General features: G+C 55.4%; 2 protein-coding genes across 2 annotated transcripts; both read left to right on the top strand.

Annotated features, from left to right (window-relative positions):
* On the top strand, window positions 1–3,082 carry Kcnj14 (potassium inwardly rectifying channel subfamily J member 14). The gene is made up of 2 exons (XM_076839152.1): window positions 1–708; window positions 2,435–3,082. The coding sequence occupies exons 1-2, from the start codon at window positions 1–3 to the stop codon at window positions 3,029–3,031; spliced, it is 1,305 nt and encodes a 434-aa protein (XP_076695267.1). The 3' UTR covers window positions 3,032–3,082.
* A 3,434-nt stretch (window positions 3,083–6,516) lies between these two features.
* On the top strand, window positions 6,517–14,680 carry Cyth2 (cytohesin 2). The gene is made up of 12 exons (XM_076838475.1): window positions 6,517–6,713; window positions 7,538–7,685; window positions 7,793–7,859; window positions 8,805–8,923; window positions 9,733–9,813; window positions 10,299–10,411; window positions 10,608–10,756; window positions 11,186–11,297; window positions 13,792–13,868; window positions 13,961–14,032; window positions 14,123–14,277; window positions 14,419–14,680. The coding sequence occupies exons 1-12, from the start codon at window positions 6,695–6,697 to the stop codon at window positions 14,504–14,506; spliced, it is 1,200 nt and encodes a 399-aa protein (XP_076694590.1). The 5' UTR covers window positions 6,517–6,694; the 3' UTR covers window positions 14,507–14,680.
* Window positions 14,681–17,009: the final 2,329 nt, after the last annotated feature.

Here is a 17,009-nt window from a genome sequence, read left to right as displayed (position 1 = left end):
ATGGGCCTGGCCAGGGCCCTGCGCCGCCTCAGCGGCGTCCAGGAGTCGGGGGACAGCCGGGCAGGTGATGAAGAGGAGGCCGGGCCAGGGCTGTGCGGCAACGGGTGGGCGCCGGCACAGTCCCCCGTGGGCCCACGCCGCGGCCGCTTTGTCAAAAAGGACGGGCACTGCAACGTGCGCTTCGTGAACCTGGGCGGCCAGGGCGCGCGCTACCTGAGCGACCTGTTCACCACGTGCGTGGACGTGCGCTGGCGCTGGATGTGCCTGCTCTTCTCCTGCTCCTTCCTGGGCTCCTGGCTGCTCTTCGGCCTGGCCTTCTGGCTCATCGCATCACTGCATGGTGACCTGGCCGCCCCTCCGCCCCCGGCCCCCTGCTTCTCGCAGGTGGCTAGCTTCCTGGCCGCCTTCCTCTTTGCGCTGGAAACGCAGACATCCATCGGCTACGGCGTGCGCAGCGTCACCGAGGAGTGCCCGGCCGCTGTGGCCGCCGTGGTGCTGCAGTGCATCGCCGGCTGCGTGCTCGACGCGTTTGTCGTGGGTGCTGTCATGGCCAAGATGGCCAAGCCCAAGAAGCGCAACGAGACCCTCGTCTTCAGCGAGAACGCGGTGGTGGCGCTTCGGGACCACCGCCTCTGCCTCATGTGGCGCGTGGGCAACCTGCGCCGCAGCCACCTGGTGGAAGCCCATGTGCGGGCCCAGCTGCTGCAGGTGCGCCCTGAAAGATGAGGGTCCTGGGGGTTGCAGAATCCGAGGCCCCAGGAACAGGGATGCCAGGGCCTGCAGGGGCGGGGACTGCGATGCCCAGTGGTGATAGCTTTAAGGCCTAGCCTTGACAGAACCTGAGACACAAAGAGCTTCTAGAGAGCCAAGTCAGGGGCATGCGCCTGTAATCCCAGCCACTCCGGAAACCGATGCAGGAGGACCGCGGGTTCAAAGCCAGTCTGGGCAACCTTGAGAGACCCTGCTTCAAAAGGGCTGGTAGCTCAGTAGTAGAGCAACCTTGGGTTCAACCAAGTACCACCAAAAAAGAGCTTAGGACAGGCCAACTGTGGGAAGTCTAGCCCTGTGCATCCAGGCTCAGGACTCCAGTTCCCAGAAGCCTTGGGGCAGGGGAAGTGCCCGGATGGAATGGTCTGAGGAGAAGTCTGTTTTCTGTGGGTGGTGGGGATTCCATGGTTCAGGTTACAATTCCCAGTAGACAGTAGCATGGGTGGTTTATGACTTAGGGCAAGTCCCCTGGGGTTGTGCAGTGGTATGCAGGTTACCTGCAACTGACAGCTGTGGAGTTGTGGGACATGATTCTCAGGAAGCCCTCTTGAATCTGCAACAATACAGTTACCACTCACATCAGCCCCTGGGTGGCAGCTTTCTCACAGGGCCTTTGTGTTTCCAGAATTGTGGTCAAGTTGCTCAAACATCCCTGTTCCTCACAAACTATGCCTTTGCCCCACTATGGATACTTAATATTTTCCCCTATGGTATTAGGGATTGAACCCAGGGGCACCTTACCACTGAGCTACATCCCAAGCCCTTTTTTTAAAAAGTTCAACAATCTCACTAAATTGCTGAGGCCATCTTCAAACTTCCCATCCTCCTGCTGCAACCTTCCCAGTCACTGGGATTACAGCTGTACACCATTGCGCCCAGCCACTTAAGAATTCTGGACTGAGGCTGGACTTGGGTGAGAGCAGGGATAGATGTTGAAGGGAACTGTAATTCCCAGAGGCCTCTGGTGCTCTCAGGTAGTTGCAAGAAAAGAGGTTCCCACCTCCCTTCTGGGTGTCCTGCCTGGCAGTTTGAGACACTAGGATTCATGACCAGGAGGAACACTGCCTCCTCAGAAATCTGTAGGACAGTGACGCGACGGGGGAGGTGGTGTGAACCGAGTGGTAGATGGTAAACTACCAGTATTGACCCCACAACAGTGGTGTTGGACAGTTGGTATTAAGGACAGCCCGGGGGCTACCCGAAGCAACAGTGGCATATAGAATGTTGGACCCAGATCGTCCTATCCCTCTCCTGTGATAGCAGTTTATCTTTATCTGGTCACATATTGAAGCCATTTTTTTTCTATTCTCCTCTTTCTCCAATCCCTGGTTCGATGTCTTCCGTATCTTCTGCTGTCTCTGATTTTGGCTGTCTGACTAATTTCTGTCCTTCTGCCACTGTCGCTCTGTCCCTTTCTCCCTTTCTCTTCCTCTGACCTCCTCCCTCTTTGAGTGTCTGTCCTCTCTTACTCTGGGTCTCTGTCCCCTCTCCGCTTTCTCTGAACCTTCATCCTTCTCTCCCTGGGTCTCTGGACTCCTCTGAGGCTTCATCCCCCTCCCTCTGAATCCATGTTCGCCCCCTGTTTCTCGCCCCTGCTGGGCTTTGCTCTTTTCTCTCTGTCTCCCTGCTCCTGCCCTCTGGTTTGGTTCCTTGCCTTTTACTGCAGCCCCGAGTGACCCCGGAGGGTGAGTACATCCCGCTGGACCACCAGGATGTGGATGTGGGCTTTGACGGAGGCACCGATCGCATCTTCCTCGTGTCCCCCATCACCATCGTGCATGAGATCGACTCTGCTAGTCCTCTGTATGAGCTGGGACGGGCCGAGCTGGCCCGGGCTGACTTCGAGCTAGTGGTCATCCTCGAGGGCATGGTTGAGGCCACAGCCATGACCACACAGTGTCGCTCATCTTACCTCCCTAGTGAGCTACTCTGGGGCCATCGTTTTGAGCCAGTCCTCTTCCAGCGTGGCTCCCAGTATGAGGTCGACTATCGCCACTTCCATCGCACTTATGAGGTCCCAGGGACACCTGTCTGCAGCGCCAAGGAGCTGGACGAACGGGCAGAACAGGCTTCCCACAGCCCCAAGTCTAGCTTCCCTGGCTCTCTGGCTGCATTTTGTTATGAAAATGAACTTGCTCTGAGCTGCTGCCAGGAGGAGGAGGAGGAAGAGGAGGCCAAGGAGGGGCCTGGGGAAGAGACAGAAGATGGAGCTGCCAGCCCCCGAGTTCTTACACCAACCCTGGCACTGACCCTGCCCCCATGATACAAGCTGATGTCCCTTTCCCCACTTGTGTCCCCTTTCCGTGGAGAGGTTGGGCCCTCTTACTGGGATGTGGGCACGTATTTCCCAAGACCAACAGGCCTACTGGTTAAATCATTAGCTGGTGAGGTTTTGCCATGTCTAGTGGGCCCACCACAGACATGCTACCAGACCTTAATTCCTCTGCTTCTATGCTCCCTCCTGGGACCCTTCATGAGCCCAATTCTTGAGTCTTACCAGAGCTGAAGGATCCAGAAATTCTGAACCCAAAGAGCAAGGACTGGTGGTTCTAGAGTCCTCTACGAGATTGGGCTAGTTGTTGAACAGGGTCAGAAGTCAATGGGAGAGACTGCCTTTGGGAAGTTGGCAGTTCAAGAGCTGTAGGTCTGGGGTGACCTAAGAGTCAAGAGACTACTGCTTCTTGACTCAGCCAACTGAGAAGCAAGTCATTTTTCTGGATCACCTCAGGAGGGAAGGTTGTGGGATCCTCCAGGTATTCAATCTCCATTGACCAAAGGAAAAGAAAAGACCCTGTGATTCGAGAAAGCCTGGGAGTTAAGGTTCTGTGAGTCTCTGTTGACCATAGAGGCAAACACTGGTGATTCTAGAACAAGTTGACCTAGAGAGTTGAACTACTCCAGATACAGAGTGATGTGTCTAGAATGCATGAAACAATGATGAGTCTGTGGCTTTACAAGGACCAAAGTGACCGACTGGGAGTTCTAGGTGTTATGAAACTCCAGACCGCTGGTTTTAGAGCATTCAGCTGAGGGATAAGCACTGCTTGTAAATGTTGTTTCTGTTTGAAGTGCCCTTCTAGAATGTCCAAAGGAGTTGGGATTCTGTGGCTCTCAGTTGATCACGGAGTCAAGGAAGGAGTGGTGGTCTAGATGTTTGCTATTTGCTGGTCCAAGATTGCCTAATATAGTTGAGAACCTCGATGATCCTAGTTAACTTCTTGTGGTTCTGTAGTGCCAAAAAGGAATCACAGTTCCGGGGATCCAGAGTATCCTTCCCCAAAGCCTGGAGGTTCTAATTACCTCCAGACAGGCTGCTGGTACTTCTAGGAAGTGGACTCAGGACTTGCTAAGTAGCATTTCTGGTATCTCCCAGCAGGTTAGGGTTTGGGTGAGACCTGGATGTCGCAGGCCTAATTAGTGGTCAAGGGAAGGGGAAAGTCCAAGGCTCTGGGATACTACACCTAATGATGTGTCTCTGTTTCTTAAAGATGTTATACATATGTGTATTATATATGTACATATATATATATATAAATAATATAAACACAGATATCAATCTAGTTTCCCCCTGGTTTCTATGGCAAGGTTAGAAATTGAGGCCAAGTTAATTAGAATGGAATCCTTTTCAAGGATCCAGGAAGTTTCCCTGTAAATCCCAATTTACTGTGTGATTTTGGGCAAATCATATCCCTCTTTGCCTCAGTTTCCCCATCTGTGAAAATGGGGCATTGGAACCTGAAGTCCTCCAAGAGCCTTTCCAGCAGGATGACTCTTTCCTTCATGGAACAGGGGAGTAGGTTCTGGAGATTTTCTGACTCCTGGTGCTGGAACACATGCCCTTCCAGGGCGGCTGGGATAGGAGATGATCTTAAAGGCTGGCTCTGAACTTCAGTGTCTGAATCACAGAGCCAGCAAGCAGCTGTGGCTAAGGGCCAGAGGCCCCACTTCCCTCATCCCACTTAGAGGACTGGGGAAGAAGAACCCCAGGGATCTTCCCACTGTGGGCAAAGTGGGTGTTTTAGGGGAGACCTGTCCCCAGATTAAAGACCTGGGAGCCCTGGTGGGTGTGTCTTGAGTGTTTCAGGGGCATGGGCCCTTGGGGCTGGCCTCTGTCCATGCTGCCATTCACCTAAGTGCCCAACAGGGTGGGAGCCAGCCGCAGATGGAGTCAGTGCCAAGAGAAGGCTATGTTCCCAATCCTGTTCCAGACAGGTCAGGCACTGTCACTGGCCCTCAGCCTGCCCAAATGCTGCAGCGACTCAGGTCTCCACTTCTGGCTTCCCCAACTCTCTTTATCCTTCAGAATCCCTAGGTAATGACCGGATGGGATTAATTAGCTGGCTGTTCTCCCAGCACAGAGTGCCTGGGACAGGGACTGGGGACAATGGAAACCCAGTGGGGAACAATAGAAAATAGGTGGGGAGGAAGGTTAAGTTAGGGGTAAAGGAGTAGGAGGGTGGTTCGGTTTGGAAGGAGAGACTGGGAGCGGGGCTGGCGCGCAGCCTGAGACTCTACTGGTGAGGGCAGGACCAGAGCCACTCATAAAGGTCAGTGAAGAGATTAGGAGGCTCCGTGTCTAATCCGACAGTTTAACCAGGTCCTGGTCCTGAATCCCCACCTGTGCAGCCCAGGGACCACAAAGGAGGAAGAGGCCTAGGCGCTACTTCAGTCCCTTTTACAAAAGTGCTCATGTTCCCCATCCCAACTGGGACCCTGCATCCGCTTTCCCTGCATGGAACCCAAGGAGGCTGGGAAGAACCCAAAGGGCCTCAGATGTGGGCGGATTCTGGAAGGAGGGAGGAGTTTGCGAAGAAGAGTGTGAAGACAGGCGGGGTAGGGGTGAAGGATAGGCCAGAAATAAGGAGAGCTGTAGAGGTACCAAGGGAAGGGAAGAGATCAGAGAGGTGGGAGGATGCTAAGGAAAGGGGACTTGTCAGGGAGGACGCTCGCTCGAGGAAGAGAGGAGTCTTAGGAGGGACATGCTAAGGGGAGGAGTTTACGGGAGAGGGAGGAAGGCGCCGGGAAGGCGGAGCCCGTGCTTTCACTATATTTGGCCTTCCACTACTGTGCCACTCTGTGATAATTACCAAATAGCAAAGCAGCATTTGGAAAAAACAATAAGTCATTTCACCATCCCTTGACTCTGAAGAGGCTGAGGTGGATGGGGAGGTCATAGGAGGTGGTAAGGAAAGGGGTTTTAGACTGTAGAAGAGATTGAGAAGAAAGGGAAGTACTCGCAGAACCAGGCAAAAAGAAAGGCTGACCAAAGTGGCTAGCGGTTGCATGGCAACAGCTGCAGTCAAAAGCAAGCGTGGCCTGTGAGGAGGTGTGGCTCACGGGAACAACCCACCGTTGAGGCTCCGCCCCAGGCAACAAGACTAACAAAGTACTGTCCCCTAACAACGTATTGCGGGAGGCGGGGCCTAATTGACCTAGTCTCCTAGTGCGGAGTCCTAGCGCAGACGCAGTCCTCTCTGCACCACAGAGCCCTACCTCCTTGCAACTCCTTTCTGAGGCTTCTCATTGGAGGACAAGCCTGCCAAGAGCTTTCTTTTGTTTCGGAGGCGGGACCTGGCGCCCTGCCCTCATTCCGATTGGCCTCACAGGCCGTCTACCTCCACCCGGACATTGCTACATCTGCTTCTTGTGCGTCTATTGGTCCTGGAGAACGATCCGTTAGCGTCGGGGGCGGAGCAGACGAGGGGGCCCGCCGTGGATTGGACGGTGTCAAAACCAGGGGCGGTCCCTACTGGCCGGGCGGTTGGGCAGTGAAGGGAGAGTCTTTTCAGCGCTGAGGACTGGCGCTGAGGAGGCGGCGGTGGCTCCCGGGGCGTTTGAGCGGGCTCACCCGAGCCCGCGGGCCAACGCGGATCCAGGCCCGACCGGCGGGACTGCCCCGGACTCCCCGCGGGCCTTCCTAGCCGCCATGGAGGACGGCGTCTATGGTAGGTCGAGGAGGGGCGGGGCCGGCTGCGAGCGGATCGAGCGTTTCCTCCTGAACGTTCCGCGGCGAAAGTCCCCTCCCGACGCGCGACGCGTGAAGCCCTTCTGCCCCATCGTCGCCTCGCTTTTGTGCGGCGCGGGACGGGCTTCCGGCGGGGCCCGCGAGCGGGGCGTTCCAGGCCATTGTTTGGGCTGAGCCTGTTTCCGGTGGCGGCGGGAGGGGGCGGGATGGAGCGGCGGAGGCGAGGCCGGGGTGGAACCATTCCTGCTGGAGCGGCCTGGAGTACCCACTGCCTGCCTGGGGCGGGGAGAGGGGCTGGTGGGGTGGGGGGTGGAGAAAAATCTTGCGGGCGACGGAGATCCGGCTAAGGCGGGGGCGAAGGCCTCCGAAGCCCCATTCCGGTTTCTCAACTCTTACAAGCTGACAGCGGCTTCCCTTGCCATAGTTACTTTACATGGACTCTGGAGTCCCGACGTCTAGGCCTGTCTCCACTCCAGAGCCCCAGCCAGCCCACCAGTAATGGAGTCAGAAAACCAAGGCTTCAGACCCTTTCCAAGTAATGGATCCATGAATTCTGAATTGCATCCTTTATCTTCCCCCAGTTGGAAGCACTCAGGCTCCCCCTTCTCCTTCAGACTCAGGAGCCTGGGTTCCTTCTCCCCTAGACTCCTGGACCAGCCCTTCCAATGCTGGACAGAGGAATCTAGGCCCCCAGCCCCTCCTTCCATCAGACATGGGAAGGAATCCAGATCCCCAGCCCTAGATTGCAGGAATCTAGGCTTCTAGACCCAGAACTTATTTGCAAACTCTGATCCTGGCCTACAGAGCCCCCGGACCTGACTCCGGAGGAGCGGATGGAGCTGGAAAACATCAGGAGGCGAAAACAGGAGCTATTGGTAGAAATCCAGCGCCTGCGGGAGGAGCTCAGTGAAGCTATGAGTGAGGTGGAGGGTCTGGAGGCCAACGAGGGCAGGTGAGGGCTGGGGCAGGGGACTTGGGAGCATGGGTCTTGGCCAGGGCCAGAAGACCCAGGCATTGACCCATGGCTCCCCACCCCCACCCCGCTCTCTGCCCCTGCAGTAAGACCTTGCAGCGGAACCGGAAGATGGCAATGGGCAGGAAGAAATTCAACATGGACCCCAAGAAGGTGCTTGGGGTCACAGGGTTAGGACCAGCCAGTAGGCACCTCCAGGTTCCAGGAATGTTATGGGTACAGGTCTTCTCTAGGTAGACAGACTTGGATCCTGATCCCTGGATTCAGATACAGTCTGCCCATGTGTTCTGAGACTACCGACCAAGTCTTGCAGCTTCCTGACTCTGGAGTATGTTGTGTCCCTTGCCTGGAAGGTCTTCTTCCCCTTTCTACGTGTATTTTTTAATGTACTTATGATCTTAAGAGGGGCTTAAGTCTGATAGAGATTTTAAACAAAGAGACATGCCCAAAGGAGAGAGCCAGTGCATGGCAGAGGGAGATATCAGGCTGCTGTGCACCCATAAGAAGGATCCTGGTGGTGTCAGGAGGGCTTCCCTGAGGACGGGACATTCAGTCAGGTGTGAAAGTTGAGTAGGTGTTCACCAGGTGGAGCAAAGACATATGTTCAGTTGTCCACACACATTTGCTGAGGCCTCCAGAAGGCCTGACCCTGTACTAGGCAATGCTGGAGATCCAGAGTAGAGTCAGACCCTGTCCTACCTGCAGGACAGGTACCTAGACATAGGTGCCACAATCCAAAGTGAAATGTGGTTGTAGTGGAGAGGTCTTCATGGCTCAGAGAGAGCCAAAGAGACTCTGATCCAGTCTGGGACTTTGAGTTCACAGTCTGAATGGACTGCTGTTAACAGTTTCTTACTTTATTCTTGCTGAAAGCAGGTAGAGTTTGTTCAGTCATGCAGCAAATATTTGTTAAACACCTATTCCTTGCTAGACCCTGTTCTTGGTGCTGGAATTAACTAGGCAGGGGAAGGGGGAACAGGTCAGGAGGTGGGAGAGGTGGACCAGATCCTACCCTGTTGAGGGTGGGGCACTGAGGTTTATGGGGAGGTACAGGAGCTTTCTAGCCCTCCACACTGAGACCTGGCCCCCACCTACCAGGGTATCCAGTTCTTGGTAGAGAACGAACTCTTGCAGAACACACCAGAAGAGATTGCCCGCTTCCTGTACAAGGGCGAGGGACTGAACAAGACCGCTATTGGGGACTACCTGGGAGAAAGGTGAGACACCTGCTTGGCACCTGCTGGGACTCATCTCTGTGATCCACCTGCCTGGCTGCTGCTGTCACCCTGGCAGCTCAGTGATGGAACTGCTCTGCAGCCTCCACGAGGGTGGCCCTTGGTACACCCGCCTTCCACCTGGGCTGACAGGATGAACTGGCTTGGATCTGGGGGAGCTGAGAGCATGTGGGGGTGTGGGGACTTTGGATATGGGGGGGCATCCATTTATGTCTGGGGGCAGTGGGGACCCTGAGTGCTGTACAATGGGAGGTCATTTGTGGGCGTGTATGGGGACCACTGGCAGCTCTCTGGGGATCTAGGGCCCTTGTGGACATCTAGGAGTTGTGAGGGCTGTCTGGAGGCCTGGGGGGGCATGGGCTGGGACATTAGGTATTGAGGACCCTCTGTTGATGTCTAGGATCATAGGGTTTTATGGACACTTGGGTGTGTGGGAATTGTCTGTGAATGTCTGGGGGAGTGGGGACTGTGTCTAGACACAGGGGAGTATGGGGAACATCTGAGAGAGGTGACAGTAGGTGTACTGCCTGATTAGTGCATTTCTCTCACCTATTCAAATATCTAACTGTCCTGGGTCCCTAAGGCACATATTCCTCCAGGAGTGTGTTCTGAGCTTCCCCACACTGGGTCCAGGCCTGGAATGGGGCCAGGAAGAAAGCTACACCTGCCTCAGAGGGGCAGCTGCTGTGCACAAGATGTGGTGTGGCTGCCTCTGCACCTTGCTCCCATCCTCGTCTATCTGACTTCCTCTGTCTCCTTTCCTGTGTGCGACTGTGTCTCTCTCCACCCAGGGAGGAGCTGAACCTGGCAGTGCTGCATGCTTTTGTGGATCTGCATGAGTTCACCGACCTCAATCTGGTGCAGGCCCTCAGGTGAGGGGATGGTGTTGGAAAGGCAGGAAGGTACCTATCAGGACTTTCTTAGTTGGGAGCTACAAACCCTACTCAAAACAAACAAGCAAAACCAAGGAATTGGTTGTGTCTTGTAACATAGAAGTCCAAGTATAGGGCCTTCATCAGGCATAGCTGGATCCAGGTACCCAAGTGGAGTATGAGAGTCAGCTCACTTTCTTGGTTTTGTTTGCCAAAATTTGTGTTAGAATTACATTTTGTAGACCCCAAATTAAATTTTGCCAGGCCTGTTTAGCAACTTTTGCAGAAAAAAAGGCTATTGCTGTATAGATCCACCAAGAGTCCCGAGGCCAGTGATTTGTCAGATTGGGTCATGTGTCCATACTTGAACCAACTACTGAGACCAGAAGGTTTGGATTTCGTTTTGGTCAGTTCCTAACAGAGACGCAGTATGAGAAGGGTGTTCTCTCAGCCCTGACATCCATCCTGGCTCCTCCCTAAACCAGGCAATTTCTGTGGAGCTTTCGCCTCCCTGGAGAGGCCCAGAAAATTGACCGGATGATGGAGGCCTTTGCTCAGCGATACTGCCTGTGCAACCCGGGGGTTTTCCAGTCCACAGGTGGGGCCCATTCTCCTGGGAGGTGGCTGGATCTGTGGATTTGAGGGACAAGGGCTGGGTTCTGTGCCTATGGGCCTGGGGGAGGAGGGCTGGGTTCTGTGCCTCGGTCTGGGGGAGGAGGGTTGGAAGCTGGTCCCTGAATCCCTTGCAGGGGGCCTGGGTCCACAAAATGTGGTCACCCCTCTTCTGTCTGCAGACACGTGCTATGTGCTGTCCTTTGCTGTGATCATGCTGAACACCAGCCTTCACAACCCCAACGTCAGGGATAAGCCAGGCCTGGAGCGTTTTGTGGCCATGAATCGGGGCATCAATGAGGGCGGGGACCTACCAGAGGAGCTGTTGAGGGTCAGGCCCACTGTTCCCTGCCCATAGCCCTCTTCCTGTCACAGACAGCCCCTTGCCCAGGCCCGTCCTGCTGCCCTGCTCCCCTCCCACAGGTCCTGTGATCCCACCTGGCTTGTTTCCCTGCTCTCTTTCTCCTGTCTCTCTCAGGGGCCAGCCCTCGGTTCGGTGCCGGTTTCTCTTCTCTGTCTCCACCAGGGTCTCGGCCATCTCATTCTCCATTTGTCGGTTTCTCTGAGAACTTACAAGCTCTTCTGACTGTTCTCACAGTTCTTTTCTTTCCTCCCTGAACTCCTCTGCCCTCTGCTTTACTGTCCTCCCCAGCCTGTTCCTCTTCTTCCCAGGGGGGTCATCTCCCATGGTCTCACTGCCCTGAGTAGCCCCAGCAGGGCCCCGGTTCCCAGAATTGCTCACCCAGTCTTCACCCCACAGAACCTCTACGACAGCATCCGGAATGAGCCCTTCAAGATTCCCGAGGATGATGGGAATGATCTGACCCACACCTTCTTCAACCCGGACCGGGAGGGCTGGCTCCTGAAGCTGGGTACGTCCCCTCCCGACCCTGCTGGCTGCCTCTGCAGGGGGAAGTTGATGGGCACAAGCCCAGGACTCAGCTTCCACACATGCCCACTGTGTGACCTGAGGCAAGTGATTCAACCCTTCTGAACCTCAGTTTCCACACCTGAAAAATGGGGCTGCAAACAGGATGATTCCTGTGCATGGGGCCCTCAGCCAGGTCTGCTGTGTAGAAAACACTCTGGGCCCTCTTTTTCCCCACTGGTATCTGTGGATCCCTTCTCTGAGGCAGGCCTGGTCTCAGCACTGAGGATGCTGTGAGCACGAGCAGCTCAGCCCACATCTGGTACAAAAGTTGTCCCTCGGGACACGGCTGCCCCTGGGAACCTGTTCCCTTGCTCACAGTCTGATGGCCTCATCATTAATGGGGCACTGGCTGTTCCCAGTGTCCTGCTGTCCCCAGAACAGCACTCGTAGGCAGAAGAGGGCTAACACAGTGAGGATGCTGTCCCGAGTCCGCAGGTGACTTCCTGTCTGGTTCAACTGATGCCTGGCCAGAGGGAACAACCTGGACTGGCTTATATGAACCTCGAGTCCTCAGCTGGGAGGGATGGGGTTCAGTCCTCCTTGAAATGCTAGATTAAAAAAAAAAAGAAGAAAGAAAGAAAGAATTGTAGATAATAGCAAAATCGGGGCTAGAGACGGCCATTGTGAGGACTGGAGTCATTGCTTCCTTTATTTATTTATTTATTTACTTACTTACTTATTTACTTATTTATTGGTACCAGGATTGAGCTCAGGGGCTTGCTTAACCACTGAGCCATCAGCCCTTTTTATATTTTATATAGTAGCTTCATGCCTCACTAAATTGCTGAGTCTGGCTGTGAATTCTCTATCCTCCTGCCTAAGCCTCCAGAGCCACAGGGGTTACAGGCCTGTACCACTGCCCCTGGCTGGAGCCATCTTGAACTTGGCTGTGGGTGAGATTCACCTCAGCACTTTGGAAACCCTGAAGTGGGGATTTGGGGTGCAGGAGGGCCTGTCAGTCATTTCTAAAGCTCCCCAGGTGCCTACAAACAAAGCCAAGGTCGAGAGCCACAGCTTGGAGCTGTGCCTGGTACCCAGCAGCTGGCACTTGAGCTGGATGTGGAGAGGCTGTGAATGGCCTCCCCAGGGGAAGGAGGAGGATCACAGTGGGCCCCGCCTCCTGGGGGGCTGGAGTGGTGGCTGTGGCTTCCCTCTGCATCCCCCCATGTGGAACTGTGCTCTCCACCAGGGCATCACCTCTCAGCAGGACGAACACTAAAGATGTAAACCGCTCTTTGCAGCCAGCGTTGGTCGCTGCTGCCTGTAGGGGAGGCAGGCCACTGGTCTGGGGCCTGGTTTCCTCCAGAGTGAGTGCAGCTCCTGCCTGCGCTGCCAGAGAGAGGCTGGACCGCAGCTCCTCCAGGAGTTGACCCCTCCCGGCTGCTCCCAGCAGCAGGCATTCCAATTTCCAGTTGAGGAAACTGAGGCTCAGCCATGGCCCACAGCTGCTGGGCGTTAGTCCAGAGCACACCTGTTCCCTTGGGGCAGTTCGCAGAGGCTTTGCCCTGTACCCTGCTGCAGTTCGGTGCTGTGGTCATTACTTTCTGTGATGCCCTTGTCATTGTCAGTAGTTTATCCTTCTGGGCTCAGAAGTAGGTCGTTTTGCTACAGGATGGTGTGGGCCCATCAGAATCTCCAGGTGGGAGTCCAGAGAGAGCAAGAGAGTGCCTTAAGGTCACACAGCACGTTTGTGCTGGAGCTGAGGGCTAAGCTGAGACCCCAGGTCCCCATCAGGCCAACAGGAAGTGGTATTCTTCCTAGTGGGGGTGGTCACCATGGCAATGGAGGTAAATTGGCCAAAGACATGTCCTGGGTGGGCTGGAGCTGAGCAGGGAGGTGAGGGGTACTCAGTGGCTGCCACGCTGGGCTCAGAGCCCTCAGCCTCCCTGGGAGGGAGAAGTCTGGCCGTTCCTCTCCCATGTGGATGTAACTGGTTGTCTTCCTCTCTCTCCCTCCCTGTCTCCCTCTCTGCGTGTTCCTCTCCCTGTGTCTGTCTCTCTGCCCCACCCCTACGCATCCCTTCCCTTCCCGCTATTTCTGTCGCGGCTCTTGGGGGCATCCCACCCTTCCGCCTTCCCTCCTCCTGCACCTGGTCCTGCCTGCTTTCTCGCTGTCTGCCCCAGGAGGTAGGTACATGGCCCGTCCTTGTCCCCCACACTAGACGAGGGGTGGGGGTGGCCTGGCCTCGGTTCCCAGTGCCTTCCCTGAGGCTGCTGGGCCTGAGCTGGCGACTGGTCTAGAAAGGGCAGAGCCTGAGCGGGGTGTGGACCTGTTCCTGGGGCCCGAGCACACCTGTCCCTGCTTGTCTGTTTCTTCCCGCCTGCTTTGTCCTAGGCCCCTGAGAGCCCCGCCTCTCCTGCTCTGCCTCTCCCTCCCCCTCCCAGAGGCCCTGTCCCCCGTTGAGCCCAGGCCCCCTCCCGCCCCTTCCCTTTCAGGGGGCCGGGTGAAGACCTGGAAGCGGCGCTGGTTCATCCTCACGGACAACTGTCTCTACTACTTTGAGTACACGACGGTGAGGGCCCGGCCGGGCTCTGGGGAGTGGGAGCAGGAGCGGGCTGCTGGGAAGGTTTGCAGGTCTGAGTTTTGTCCGACTTGCTCATTCAGGACAAGGAGCCCCGAGGAATCATCCCCCTGGAGAACCTGAGCATCCGTGAGGTGGATGACCCCCGGAAACCGGTGAGACCCTCTCTGCCCCTTCCTGCTCACACAAGGGCCTGTTGAGGCCCCAGGGCTGGCTCTTACCTGCTGTCCTTGTGCATTTCTCAGAATTGCTTTGAGCTTTACATCCCCAACAACAAGGGGCAGCTCATCAAAGCCTGCAAAACGGAGGCAGATGGCCGAGTGGTTGAAGGGAACCACATGGTGTACCGGATCTCGGCCCCCACACAAGAGGAGAAGGATGAGTGGATCAAGTCCATCCAGTGAGCCTGGGCTGACTCCTGAGGAAGGGGACTGGAGGCCGGACCCCTGGGTCTGAGGGAGGGTGGGGCCTGGACCCCTGGGTCTGAGGGAGGAGGCTGGGGCCTGGACTTGGCTCTCATCTGGGACCCTCCCCTCTGCAGAGCCGCAGTGAGTGTAGACCCCTTCTATGAGATGCTGGCAGCAAGGAAGAAGCGGATTTCTGTCAAGAAGAAGCAGGAGCAGCCCTGACCCCCTGCCCCCAAATCCATTATTTATTTCAGAGCTGCCCCGCCCGGGTGGCCGGACCCCTGGGCCCTGGGGCTGTGGATCCTGGTTTCCTGTCTGGAAAATTGACCACCTTTAGCTCCTCTCTCATTATTTGTAATTAACATGCTGTTGGTAATCTTATTAATTATTTAACCACTCGTGCCTGCAGACCCCCTCATTTCTTGGTGTTGGCAGAGCTAGGTGCTCCATCCCGTCCACCTTGACAAGGTCCAGGAACCAAGCCAGTCAAGTGCCTAGGAAGGAGCTACCCTGGAAGGGGTCACTTCTGGTTTCACCCCAATTTGCATAGGTGGAGCAAAGGGAGGTTTCCTGTGGCGGCAGTTCTTGCTGTTAGACTGAGTTGACCTCCACTCCCCATGGGGTCTATAAGGTGGGTGGGGGCAGAAGTCTAGGGGCGAGAGCCAGGGTTCATGGCTTCTATAGGACCTGTGGTTGAGGGGCAGTAAATACCTGTGGGGGCTGGGAACCATGTGGAGTGCCCAGGGACACTAAGAGACCTCTCGGGATGACTGCAAGGAGGCCTGGGCCTGGGTCAGCAAGTGGAGGGCGGTGACAGTCGTCACTGAAGCTTGTGAGGCAGGCGTTGTTGCTGGGCTGTGCACTGAGCCAGGCTTTGCCAACGACATTTATCCTCCTTTGGAGGACACGTAATGTCAAAGGGCTGACAACATGCATTTCAAACGTCTGTGCTGGGAATGTGACAGTCTGAAGGTGAAGGTCTTGTTTGGGATGCCTGGAGCCAGGATTTGGATCGCCCCCTTCTTGCCCTATAGTTGAGCCAGTTAGAAATAGAATGGTTTGATCCCAGGGGATGGTGTTTAAAGGCAGGGGCCCAGGAGGTGAGACCTCAAAGAACAAGTGTACCTCCAACGATGGAAATTATCACGGGTCCCAAGACTGGTGGGCTGGCGGGAGACTCCATTGTCACGCCCACGCCCGCCCGGGGAGCTGAGTGTTCCTTAGCGTAGGAAACTACCACACCCCGCTGGCCCTCCATCGTGTTTTCCCCTGGGAGCGAGGCTGCCGCCGCGGGGTCTGCTGGGAGTTGTAGTTCTTAATGTACGCTGAGCTGGAAGCACCGGTCCCCCAATGGTGGAGTGCTTGGATGGGGAATGTACCCAATCTCTGGTCAGTCCCGGCACCGCCCTTGGCTACTGGCACCCGCCAGCGCCAAGGGCTCCGGAGCTATGTAACTACAAGTCTACCCAAGAAGGCGGCCCCTTCCCAGTGAGCTACACGCTGTCCGCCCCTGGAGGAGATCCAGGCTGCGTTTCACACAGCTGTTGTGGGGTTACCTGTCTGGTCTCCAGCTCTCGTGGAGGTGGGGAAAGCCCTGACCGTTTTACAATCCCAACCTAGGAGCTGGTGCTCAATGGAATCCCCAAGTTCTTCCAAAGGTTCCAGGGAAATGGGGTTATCGACCCAAGCATGTCCTGAGAAATGAGGTCCCTGAGTAAACAGTGGGTCCCATCACTGTCATCCATGGTGCCCCCTGTTGTAGCATGAACCATGGGTACCGTGTGCTACTGTGGAGAATCGGTGGCCCTAGAGATGGGAGAACATGCGCAGAGGCCCGCAGGGGACGGGCTTGCTGGGGTGATTGATGGCAGGAAGGTGTGTCTGGAAGTTGGCGACTGCAGAGGTGTGGGAGGAAGGCAGAGGGAAGGTGTGGGCTGGCCATGTGGGCCCTTGTCAGCCAAGACGGGGACTTTGGATGCCTTCTTAACAGGATGGGAAGCCACCCAAGGACATAGGCAGGAGTGTGATTGAGGTTGTGGAGGGCCCCCTGGCTACTGCACGGAGAATAATCTGGAGTTCAACCGGGAGGTGAGAGAAAAGCAGTGAGGTTCCCAAGTGCCAGCCAGTGGGCTGTGGAGGTGAAAAAGCGGACCCAGGACGGAGGTTTGGAAGACAAGCCACCAGCACCGTTTGAAGGCTGGTCATCAGTGAATGGCAATATCATTGGCTGCGACGGTCCAAAGGGAATTTTTTTTTTCTTCCAGAGGTGGGGGTGGTCAGTACATCAGATTTGACTGACTTAAGTGGGAGATGCCTGAGCAACATTCAAGCCAGGCCAAAAATCGTCCTTCAGTTTTGTCCAGATCCATCTTTTCCCAAGGACTGAGGACTCTGGGTCCCAGCTCCTTCCTCATTCAGGACTCCAAACTGCTAACCCCCCTTTTTATAGGATGAATTGTGACCTTCCAAAAATTCTAAGTTGACATCCCCTGGAATCTCAGAATGTGATCTTATTTGGAAATAGGGTTATTGCAAATATAATTAAAGATGAAGTCATTACTTTGGGCCCTAATCCAATATGACTGGTGTCCTTATAGAAAAGAGCAATTTAGATGAAAGGACACACTGAATGTCATGTGGAGAGGAAGGTATTTACAAAGAGAACCCAAAAGTGACTAGTGACCACCAAGAGCCAGGTTTGGAAAGTTATGCTGCAGATCTTCAT

The sequence above is a fragment of the Callospermophilus lateralis genome, chromosome 18 (assembly GCF_048772815.1).
Source record: "Callospermophilus lateralis isolate mCalLat2 chromosome 18, mCalLat2.hap1, whole genome shotgun sequence".
Classification (NCBI taxonomy): domain Eukaryota; kingdom Metazoa; phylum Chordata; class Mammalia; order Rodentia; family Sciuridae; genus Callospermophilus; species Callospermophilus lateralis.
The sequence above is the reverse complement of the archived record's forward strand: the minus strand, read 5'-3'. Positions and strand labels throughout refer to the sequence as shown.

Bases quoted from the DNA above. Each gene is read 5' to 3' on its own strand.
- Kcnj14 (XM_076839152.1), top strand. From the start codon at position 1: ATGGGCCTGGCCAGGGCCCTGCGCCGCCTCAGCGGCGTCCAGGAGTCG. The intron at 709-2,434 runs GTGCGCCCTGAA...CTTTTACTGCAG, and splicing joins TGCGGGCCCAGCTGCTGCAG to CCCCGAGTGACCCCGGAGGG.
- Cyth2 (XM_076838475.1), top strand. The intron at 7,686-7,792 runs GTGAGGGCTGGG...CTGCCCCTGCAG, and splicing joins CTGGAGGCCAACGAGGGCAG to TAAGACCTTGCAGCGGAACC. The intron at 11,298-13,791 runs GTACGTCCCCTC...CTTCCCTTTCAG, and splicing joins GGGCTGGCTCCTGAAGCTGG to GGGGCCGGGTGAAGACCTGG.